General features: G+C 39.4%; 1 protein-coding gene across 1 annotated transcript in view; it reads right to left on the bottom strand.

Moving 5' to 3' along the window:
* Nucleotides 1–706: 706 nt before the first annotated feature.
* Fmn2 (formin 2) overlaps nt 707–12,108 on the bottom strand; it is a 326,068-nt gene continuing 314,666 nt past the window's right edge. The window contains exons 17-18 of the mRNA XM_021173977.3: nt 3,462–3,543; nt 707–2,269 (exon numbers count right to left, since the gene is read on the bottom strand). Coding sequence (XP_021029636.2) covers nt 2,243–2,269; nt 3,462–3,543 — 109 coding nt within the window. The 3' untranslated portion in view covers nt 707–2,242. The remainder of the gene's footprint in view (nt 2,270–3,461; nt 3,544–12,108) is intronic.

Below are 12,108 nucleotides of genomic sequence, written 5' to 3'. Positions count from 1 at the left end.
TCCTTCTCTTCCCCCCTTCTTTTGATTCATGAATGTGAAAGCACTATGATCAGTCACCTTATTATCCTGCTACCCATGACTGTGTCCCTTTGAACTGTGAAGCAAATCAACCACTTCTGCAACAAGGGGCTTTGCTCAGGTATTTCTATCAAACAAAACAAATCAAAACCAATACAGCTATCAAGGTAATTCATACCAGTTTTGAACTAAGACCCTCATGGACTAGGAGGAAAATGAGAACACTTTCATACCAGTCACAACTAATAATAGAGTTGGCAGTTGAATGGAGACTCAAGAGAGAGTAAGATATAAAGAATGACTCCTGTACCTGAGGATGTAGGCTTTGTTTCCTGAGAAATATAACACAGAAGAATGAAATTTGGAGGGAGAAGATGACAAACTGAATCTGGTCTTGCATATAATAAATTTTACGGTATAGTATCTCATTGGAAATGGATATTAGGACAGTAGAATATTTGTCAGATCTCAGGAAAGAAAAAACTGGGTGAAGAGTTAATATTTTATCAGGATTTCTGACTCAGGTAGCATGAGAGCCTTAAGTTCCAGAATCCTGAAACGATTGATATTTAGTTCATTTATTTCCCACCCCTAGTCCCTGGCAAAAGTTGAACACAGTGTCTTTATATACATACATACATACATATATATGTATATATATATGATATGCACACAGCTGACACAGAAATATTTTATTATTCATTTTATTTTCATATAAATTAACATCCTAAAAAATTGAAATAGAAACACTAAATACAGTATTGCACATAGCGATCTTTGTTAAATGCCCTATTACTTCATCGAAGAGTGGTATGTACACATTGGAAGGACTGTGGGACAGGAAAGCTACAAAACAACAGCAGAAGAAAATAAAACACTACTGTTTCTTTGCACTCAAAATACAAAGTAAAAGGCAAGAGATCATACTTTACATAAATACAAGTATAGCTATGATTTAGAACGTTATTTTTAAGTTGCTGTCTGTAACTGGTTTGCAATAGCAATAATTTTTCCCCTTTTCTAAAACCATAACTCTCAACAAATATTATTAGCAGCAATTGAAAAGAACAACTATTGATGTTATATAAAACCATCTTAATCGATTATGATCTGGCTTGAATAGGTTTGAAAGAATAGGAAACTTACCAATCTTTTCCTGACAGAGTGAATAAATTCCCTCCCTAGGGCCCTTTAGATGAGAAACGAATACATCATCCTTACATCATTGTGGTAGATCACCTGCTGTAACACATGATCACAACCCAGGTATGTCAAAATATGCAGACAGGTATTTTATTTAACATGGTCCTGATAAATCTGATCCATCTATTTTTTCTCTATTTTTTTTTTACAATAAGTGGTTGTCAAAAAATAAATTTCACAATGTCATAAACTTTACTTGCTCAAATTTCTTGAAAATATTAAGTGAAGCTTGTGTATGTGTGTGAGAAAGAATGTGTGTGTATGTGTATCTGTCCATGAGTGAGAAACTATGTGTATGTGTGTAAGATAGAGAAGTGTGTGTGTGTGTGTGTGTGTGTGTGAGAGAGAGAGAGAGAGAGAGAGAGAGAGAGAGAGAGAGAGAGAGAGAGAGAGAGAGAGAGAGGAGGTTATTGCAGTGTTAGACATAGAGAAACATCCCATGATTTCATTTACCTCTGCTGCAGACCAGTTTTTCATAGGGCCTCAAGGGAAATATCATAGAGAGCAACTTAAGCACGGGAGAGGTATGAATCATGACATATTGATGGTATTTACTTCTCAAATAGACACTGTATAAGCAGAAGTCAAGTAGTTACAAAGAACTCACTAGGAACGAAGTTTACCCACAAGTCTAACCACATCGATGTGGAGTTCTGGTTGTCAGTAAAAAGGAAAATATTTTTGTTGCAACAAGAGAGAAACCATAGGCTAGGGCTCATTGTGTTCAGAATTAATGCAGATAGTGCCTCTTAGACGTGCCACTTCGGTCTGTTGGTATAACACCACAATGTTTACAAAAAGGAAAGGTGTCCAATCTCTGCAGGTCTACTGCTTTTGTCATTTTAAAGGAACATACAATAAATTTCAACAATCAACAAACTCCCTAGAAAACATGAAGATTATGCAAGAGGTTCAGAGGAAGATGACTAGGAGGGCGGAGCCTCCTTCCCTCCCTCAGGTCAGGTGGATGCTGTGCAAGGTGTTTCAATGTCTTGTTTTCTTCTGCTGTTCTGGTCACAGATCACGTTTTCATGCTTATCTTCGCTTTCTAAAAACAAAAACAAATACATACACATGCAAAGGCATCAATACAGAATCAAAACCAGTGGACTGATTTCTTGGTTGAAATGTTTAAATTCTCTTCTATCTCATAGCAGCATAATAAGTATTAGCTGATAATCATTCCTCTTATTCAATATGGCTTTATTAACCTTTTATTAGAGAGCAGCATCAGAAATTTACCATCAGATAAGACTGATTTTGATACAGAAAAGCTGATGGGAAAATAAATTTTATCTGAAGATAGAGATATTTTCTAATCAGGGCTACTTAACCCTAAGGCAGTTTGAGTTATCTGTACTGTCTATTTTATTTAGACTATGTTATACTAAATCCAATTCAAGGGGCTTCAGTTAGGCTGGAGAGATGGCTCAGCTGTTAAGTCATGCATTGTTTTTGTAGAGACCCAGAGTTCAGTTTCCAGAACCTATGCGAAGTCATTCACAACCTTTGAGACTCCAGCTCCAGAGGATCCAAAGCCCTCTCCCCACCTCTTTAGGTATCTGCACCCACAAATAAATACAGATCCATAAATACAATGGTGAATCAAAAATGAAAACAAATCTTAAAATGCTTCTATTTCGTGTCCTAAATGTTCATCTAAACCAGGACTACTTACTTACTCTGGCAACACCTTCAAAACACCTTCAAAAACCCTCAACAAAATGTCTACAGTTCCAGAAGGGAGAATCTGCCTTTATAACCAACATTTCTCTCTAAGGTTATACAAGTTGGTAGTTATTTTGTTTGTTTGTTTGCTTTGTAATGGAGGACATGGCCAAGGAAGATGCCTAGACCATACTTTTAGACAGATAGACTACTTGAGAGCATTTGTCATTTCCTATCCTATTTGTTATTTTATGTAGCAAATCTCCTACTAGTCACTCAGGTTAAAGTGCAACAGTGACTTGTGCATAACGAGAACGTCCAGGCTATCTTCCTGCCCCAAGAGGTGGACACAGGCTCTCACATATGTCTTAATATCCCAAGTTTCAAATGCTCAACTTGGAAACTGACTCAACTACAAAGCCCGGATTAAGGACAAAAAGAAAAGAGACTGCTGGAATTAGAAGCTAATTATTTATCCAAACCCAAGATAAATATGACTGGAATATTATTACATAACTGTACATATTGCAAAGACAAATCACAAGCTGAAAACAAGAATAGTCAATACTTACAATCCCAGAGTCATGTCTCGGTTTTACTTTATAGAGTGATTTTCCTTTCTTCTGCCTACACACTTCCTCGGCTTCTTTGACTCTAAGTGGGGAAGAAGACAACTTATTTAAACAGAAGCCCACGGGGACCACAGAAAGCTACTTTATTTATATAAAGAGGGTAAGGAGTAACTCATTAAAGATTTGAATTACTGAGAAATAAGACACACAAGAATGCCTCCAATATTTGATTTTAAACTAGAAATCGTTAGAGATAAAACGGTTCACTCATGTGAAGTTGTGGGTCCTGGTATGGGATATATTAGGGAATTACAAGAGGGATCAACTAGTATATAACTCAGAAGTATTTTCATAATTAAGGATGACCATGTAAGAATTCACATGAAGATTTAAAATGACTTCAGGTTCATTTTCTCTATACCAAACTCACCTAGACATAAAAAGACATTTGGAATGAAATTTGTGGACAGTTGCAACAATTAAACTTCATCAAGCATGGAAGCAATTATCTATTGGGAGACAGTCAAAAGAATGACCCATGGTGAACAGTGCCTTGGGGAACTGTGAGAGAGGCTCTGTGAAAGGAAGGCAGAAGAGCATACGCAGAGTCAGGGTACACTGACCAGACTGGGTTCTATAGCTATCATTTGACATCCAACAACAATATACATGTCTGATGAATTAAAGGGAAAGGGTTGTCACAGGAGGCACAAAATCACATTCAAGAACAATCCAGGGAACAAGTTTCACTTGAGATAAAAGGCTCTCTGCTTCTTTTTCCCTGGAGCCTCTCTTACAGTTCCCAAAGGCACTATTCACCATGGGTCATTCTTTTGACTGTGTTTGGGGAAATTATCATTTAATTGATACCCTAAGTAAATAAATAAATATATAAATAATAACTAATTAGAACAACTGCATTGTGATTATCCTTTTCCCGCTGGTTTAGGAGATAAGGTCTCACAGCGAACCCAGGTTGCTCAAGAATGTGAAATCTTGCTGTAACCTCCTAAGAGCTAGGATTCAAGGATATGCTACCATTGCCAGTAGGACTTTTAACATGTCAAGATTTTTTTTTCCTAAATACATTCCAAAGAAAAACTCACTGTGTCCATCAGAGGCATCACTTAAAGGAAAGTGCCATTTAAAGATTAATTTTGCATTAATTGACCTCACTATTGAACACTGGCAATGTACTATCACCTCTAACCTTGTAACACCCTTAAATAATAAAAGGACAGAACACAAGAGTATCACATTATGATTACAGGCAAGTCCTTCCAAGGCCAAAGAGTACTTTGCTAAAACATTTCTTTACAAATTTTTATATATGCTAACAAGTCACAACTGATTTTATTAAAGAAATAGAAATAAGCCTTCAAGGTAGGATTCCATTAATAGAAAAACAGGGCACAGCAAGAAAGAATCCGATCTATCAGATTCATTTATTTATTTTTTTACTCTTGTGATATTTCCTTAAAAATAAAATTATTTAAACATGAAGTATGTCAAAAGAATCTGAACAGGCTGTATCTTGACCTTAAGAAAAATATACCTTATATTGATTAAATTTCTTGGGGGAAAAAACAGTTCTTGAATATGTTCCCTGAGCTCTGTCACAAATGAGCTAATGACAGAATTTATCTCCTGTGTAATTGATTTAACTTTCCTTAAACAATAGAAGACCCGCTGATCCAGGCAGGCGTCTCAAGCATGATGTGAAAGTAAGTCCTTTTAGCTACAACATTTCAATGCTGTTTTTGTAGTCAGCAATTGCAGAAAGTCAGGACAGTTTAGACATTGCATTGTTACCACATTTATTACTTCCCCCCACCAAGCCATAAATTCCCTTTAATCCCCCCCTAAACATTTGACGACAAAAACATTTTCTCTATAACAAACCAAGGATCTTAGAGTCACCATCTTCCTCTGAAATAGCTGCCAGTAAATTTAAGCTTGAAGTATTTGGATAGGGAATTAAAGGATCTTTTTTTATTTTCCTTTTCTTTTTTCTTTTTTCTTTTTTTTTTTTTTTTAGCACTTAGTCAAAATCCAGTAGATCCCTTTTAAATTTGCTTGGAGTTCTTTAAAACATTTTATAACACACACACACACACACAAAGACTTCACAAGTATTTAGATCCCCAAAGCATCCTGGTGTTCGCTCTGCTCTATTTGCAGCAGTTTTAGAACATATCTTGGTTAGGATCACAGGAAGCTGATTTTAATACAAACATATTTAATTTAACATGAAAGCAAGTCCGGCCATTCCTTAGGGTAGAGCCCATGAAAACTGCAGAGTGTGCGTCAAGGCGGCGTCCTGGGGCCCTTTAGCTCGCTGGCTCATTTGGCAAACATATTTTTCAAGCATCAAGTCCAAGTCAGACCCTGGTGCAGCTCCAGTTTACAGGGACAATCAACTGAACGTCTATAGACCAGAGGCATACAAGAGCAGAAGCCAGTAATGACAGTGTGTGCTATGGGTGACCCCAAGAATTTGTATAAGGTCCCAGAGGAGGCTCCTGCAATTGGTATTTGGGAATTATAAAACAAACAAACAAACAAACAAACAAACAAACAAACAAACAAACACCATTTGGGAAGGATGTTGAGGGTTGGCTCTTGTTTTGAAATAACCAAGAAAGCTCAATTGTTCATATTTTTGGAAATATAAATTATTTCAGGATGAAAGAAAAGGTCGAGGAGGAGACAAGGATTACCATTCTGCACTTAAAAATATGTGTAGTTTCTGCTTTGTCTGCCACAAGATCCCTATGAGGTAAATGTTCCAAATGTGCCCTTACTCGTGTCTTATTGCTGTATGTTGGTCTTTTTATCGGAGGCACCTTGAGATACGTGGACATTGGTGAGCTGGGGAGTTAAAGAGCTAAGCACTGGGAGAAACAGGTTGTGCTACTTTGAGCTTGTTCTATGGGGAATCTGCCTTAATGCAAGTCCCCAGTTGCACAGATATTTTCAGAATGAGTCCCTCTGAGATACAGAGATAGCATCTGCGGAATAGGATGCAGGTCGCCTATGAGTGCCACTTTGAGAAACAGTGCTCTCTAAAAACTCTGCCTAGACTTCTTTCACAGGACAGTAATCCCTCCTCAGCCCTCTTATTCAACACAAGACTAGTACACATGTTCACCTCCATTCTTTTTTTTCTGTTGAGTTTTTCTTTTGAAATTAATTAGTTAATTTTTTTTTTTTACTTATTCACTTTACATCCTGCTCACTGACCCCCTTCTAGTAGGCCCTCCCATAATTCTTCCTCCATACTCCTTCCTCTTCTGCTCTGAGCAGGTGTGCCCCCCACTGGATATCCTCATACCCTGGCATCTCAAATTTCTGTGAGGCTAGGCACTTCCTCTCCCACTGAGGCCAGAAAAGGAAGCCCAGCTAATAGAACTGCAACTGCTGAGCTGAGTGCCAACTGCACTTCAATATAACACTCTAGCAAGCTGTCTCTCCCTTCATACTTGAGATGGGATAAAAGAATGCATTCCTGGAGTTCAGGTTTACAGCCAGAAACTGGCAAAAATGAATGAAAGGAAGGAAGGTAGGAAGAAAAAAAAAGAAAGAAAGTTCAGATTCACTGCCAGAATTGGGGGGCAGATAGTGAACAAGCAAGCGAGAGAGCGAGAGAGCGAGAGAGCGAGAGAGAGAGAGAGAGAGAGAGAGAGAGAGAGAGAGAGAGAGAGAGAGAGAAAACAAGGAAGGCTGAATTGAGGATGTACCTCAGTTGGTCAAGTGCTAGTGCAACATTTGCAAAGCCTAAGGTCTGATCATCACCACAGGGCCAGCCACAGTGTTACACACCTATAATCTCAGCACTTGGGAAGTAGAGGCAGACGGATCCAAAGTCCAAGGTCATTCTAAACTGCATATTTGGTTAACCTGTGATATATGACAGCTCTCTCATAAGAAAGTAAAAGCAAGAGAAATGCAAGAGGAAGCAAAGAGGCAGAGAGAGAGAGAGAGAGAGAGAGAGAGAGAGAGAGAGAGAGAGAGAGAGAGAGAGAGAATCAATTCAAAGAGAGACAAGAAGAGGAAAGCCAGGGAAGGACACATTGGTGAGGAGAGGCCCAAGCTAGCTCTCAAGATTAGCATCTTGCCAACCATGCTATGTTGGCAGATTTAGTCACCTGTCACTTTAGGTCTATTGTACAAGTGCTATAGGCCATTCATCTCCTCCTTACTCTGCTTTCTTTCCCTCACTCAGTGAAACCAAACATTTCCAAAAGGAGTACCAATTTGGGATCCATCCCATGTGTAGGCACTAAACCCCAACACCATTACTGATGCCATGTTGTGCTTGCAAACAGGAACTTAGCCTGGCTGTCCTCTGAGAGGCTCTACCAGCAGCTGACTGAGACAGATGCAGATACTTAGAGATGACCATTTGGCTGAGGTTAGTCAGAGTTAGTGGAAGGATTGAAGGTGCTGAAGAGGATGGCAACCCCTGTGGAAGACAAATAATATCACCTAACCTGGAACCTGGGAGCTCCCAGAGACTAAGCCACCAACCAAAGAGTATACATAGGCTGGTTCCTACTGTCCCACCCCTAGCACATATGTAGCAGAGAACTGCCTTGACTGTTCAGTGGGAGAGGATGGGCCTAATCCTGTAGAGACTTTATGCCCCAGGGAAGGGGCTGCTGGCGGAGGGGGGGTGTGGTGGAGGTGGATATATGTGTGAGGGGAGGTAAAGCGTCAGGAAGAGCACTCTCTCAGAGGCAAAGGAGAGAGGGGATGGGGGTGAAGAATTCTAGGGGGGGTCGGGGAGGGGGCAGCATTTGGAATGTAAGTAAAGAAAATAATTTAATAAAAAAGTAAGTCACTAAATAAATCAATAAATCAGTAAAATTAAAAAAAACTTGCAAGAGGAAAACGACATTTCAAGCAATAAATTAAACCCAGCAATTTTTACTACTCTATTCAACACTGTAATAATTTGGAATGGGGGGGGGGGAAAGAAATGGAAGGAAAGACAGCACTTGGTTTTAAAAAGTCCATCACCAAGAATAGAGAAAGTACACGGAGAAGGGGAAACACTGGCTAGGGTGAAGATAGTGCTTCCAAACATTGACTGCAACCAAGTTCAACCTTCAAGTCTCACTTTATTGAAATGGGATAAGGGGATGGCGGAACCAGTGAATATTGTGAAGAGACACAGATAGCTCTATGCATGACTACTGAAGATATATTCTTTTAAAAGCAGTTATAGTCACAGAAATGCCAACATGAACTGGCAGCATATTAGTTACTTGAGATTCTGACCTCATAATGAACTAAAAATGGAAGGAGAGATTGCATGGCATTCTAAAAAGGGAAGTAAAGGTTGATTGGCCAGCTCATTTTAATCATCAGGGTACCCTGTCAACAGTGGAGACAGTAGAAAGAAAATGTATGTAGACCAAATTATAGGAAAATGAAAAGAAAGTCCTCATTCATCATTTTTAGTGATCTCAAAAAACAACACAAGAAGCAGAGATCAGAAAACAGGAAATGGAGCATTATCTTTGAAGAACAAGAAGGGATATTAGATGGTAGATAATGACTATAAAACTTAATGTTAATATTTTCTGTAATCATTGGCTATGAAGTTTCTTAAATGAAGGAAACTATGCACCCATACCAAAAAATGGCCAAAATGCATGTTTGTTCCTTGACAAGAGGACCAGGAGGTGTCACAGAAGGGGTGGTGTTCTCTATCTTTTTTTTAATTAGTTATTTTCTTTATTTACATTTCAAAATTTATGCCCTTTCCTGGTTTCTCCTCTGAAAACCCCCCTTCCCTCCCCCCTCCTCCTGCTCCCCAACCTACCCACTCCAACTTCCTGCCTAGCAGTCCCCTATATGGGGCATAGAATCTTCACTGGACCAAGGGTCTCTCCTCCCATTGATGACCAACTAGGCCATCCTCTGCTACATATGCAGCTCGAGATAAGAGTCCCACCTTGTGTTTTCTTTGGTTGGTGGTTCAGTCCCAGGGTGCTCTGGGGGGTACTGGTTAGTTCATACTGTTGTTCCTCTTATGGAGCTGCAAACCCCCTCAGCTCCTTGGGTCCTTTCTCTAACTCTATCATTGGGGACCCTGTGCTCCGTCCAATGGGTGACTGTGAGCCACCCATTCTGTATTTGTCAGGCACTGGCAGAGCCTCACAGGAGACAGCTATACCAGGCTTCTGACAAGCACTATTGTTGGCATCCACAATAGTATCTGAGTTTGGTTGTTGTATATGGGATGGATCCCCAGGTAGAGTAGTCTCTGGATGGTCATTCCTTCAGTCTCTGCTCCACACTTTGTCTCTGTAACTCCTTCTATGGCATTTTGTTCCCCCTTCTAAGAAAGACTGAAGTATCCACACTTTGGTCTTCCTTCTTCTTGAGTTTCATGTGTTTTGTGAATTAGAGAACAGTTGATAATGACCAGTGATCAAAATCTTTGGCAAAGATGATATGATTAATATAAGCAAAGTGAGTTTTGCAGAAAGAGGGGAAAGAAGTAGGAGGAGATGGAGAAGGAGAGGTGTTTATATACATGTATATATGATATATGTGTGTATACATACATATATATATACACATACATATGTATGTATATATATATGTGTATATATATATATATATATATATATATATATATACACACACACCTTACCGTGTGCCCACTCATGTATGTGTGTGATGGCCAGAGGTTGACTTTAGGTAGTCACCTTTTGTTTTGAGAGACAGAGTATGAAGCTTACAGATTTAGCCAGGGCTGGCCAATGAGCTTCAGCTATCTGCTGTCAACTTCTCCCGACATCTAATTTATAGTGACAGATTGTGGTGCCACAGAGACCAATAGTCAGGAGAGGCAACAGTGGTTTTGTTGAATAATAGATTATACTAACTGTAGATGTAATGGTTTTTAGGTTCCACAAAACCTACTACCATTATTGTAACCAAAAACCATAAACAAGCCTGCCTCAGGCCAGTAATAAAAAAATATTCTGAGAAACATTATACAAAGATCTCTAATTAGAAAGCTGTAGCTGGAATTTACCTAAAAACTCCTACACAAAGTTTAACGTCTCAGAAATAAAACTGAATATTTTCTGGACTGGGGTTATATACTTTCGGTGCATGTATATAGGGTTTCCTTTTTATTTTTTCACAGAGCATGTGGGTGGCTGTTGTTTCACTTGGGTTTAGTGTATTTGCTTAAAAGTTACTACACACAAAAAAGATTTGAGCCCAGGAGATGGGAACAATTTTAAGGTTTACAATATCATAAAGAAGACACATATGAGTAAGAAAATATGGAAGTAGTTCATGTAGGATTTGTTAACATCAGTTTTAAATTTTCATCATTTTTATACAAATAAAACTCTTAAACTATGTCTGTACTAAAACTGGATTCCTTAAGTGTTTTCTAAACAAAGGGAATGGCTTTTCATTTTTATTCTAATAAAGATGCATTTCCCGCCCTTGAAGCATCCCTGGTCTCAGACCCATTTATTGTCAGGCAAATATACACAAAATGTTCAGTGGAGTTAAGTTCAAAAACAGTCTGTGAGATGGGTAGGGAGATAGACTCAGATACAGACAGAAAAGAGAAGCCAGACATCCTTGTAGCCTGTAGACAGAACAACTTCTATCCACCTTCTAAGCCAGAGGCCACTCTGGCCACAATCTTATCAAGAAAAGATATAGTGTCATCATTCAACAGGGTGGGAAAGGCAGCTGCTTTCCCATTGCTAAACATTCATAATTTGGTCTACACAAGTATCTGTGGCAGTCAGTCACGTCCCACTGGTCCCAGCTCAGCTCTCTGAGTCTCAGAGTCTTTACTCTGGGAGCCAGATTTGTTATGTTCGAGAGGTGTAGGTTGAGTCTGGGGCAGGCACTTCACAGGTCTGAGATCTCCATCAAGAAGAGATAGACTTAGCAGGAAGCTAACAGCACAGGAAAAGTGCCATTCCTGCCACATCAGAAAGCACATTACCAAAATGTAACACCATCAAGTCTGCTTACAAAGTATTTTTTTTCAACCTACAAAGTGGAGAGAGAGAGAGAGAGAGAGAGAGAGAGAGAGAGAGAGAGAGAGAGAGAGAGAGAGAGAGAGAGAGAGAGGCAGCGATCTCAGACTATGGTTGGTTGGCAGGAATGGCTAGGAATTCTTTCCAGGTAGATCCAAAAAAGTATCAGATGTCCTGTAGAATTAAAGGTGAGCTAAGCAAGTTTATTCTGCCTTATCTCCTCTGTAACCCAAATGATCTCCAACTCACCCATACAAACCATAAAGGAAATAATTAAAATAGCCATCGCAAAGTGGCTATGATGACCAGCAGGAGACCGACTGTGGGCTTCCCACTGCACCCACTTTGAGGTGCATGCTGATTAAGTTTTGACTTGTCAGAGAAAACACTGCATTGCCCCCCTCTGGTCTTTACAGAAAACAGAAAGAACGAGTTCAAGTAGATTTGGACAGGAAGAAAATCAGGTTTTCAATACACTTTGTCTTGCTAGAACATAGACTAGGTGCTATGGCTGTGGCACATAGGAGACAGTGGGTGCAGAAGGGTACCCTGCTTCAGGTCCTAAGGGGCCTGATTCCAGGACAGGGGAGTTGGGTTCATACTTGGTCTACCTCCTC

Source organism: Mus caroli, unplaced genomic scaffold (assembly GCF_978045245.1).
Source record: "Mus caroli unplaced genomic scaffold, Mus_caroli_1 scaffold_1, whole genome shotgun sequence".
NCBI lineage: Eukaryota > Metazoa > Chordata > Mammalia > Rodentia > Muridae > Mus > Mus caroli.
Note: the sequence above shows the minus strand (reverse complement) of the source record. Positions and strands in the feature narration are given on the sequence as shown.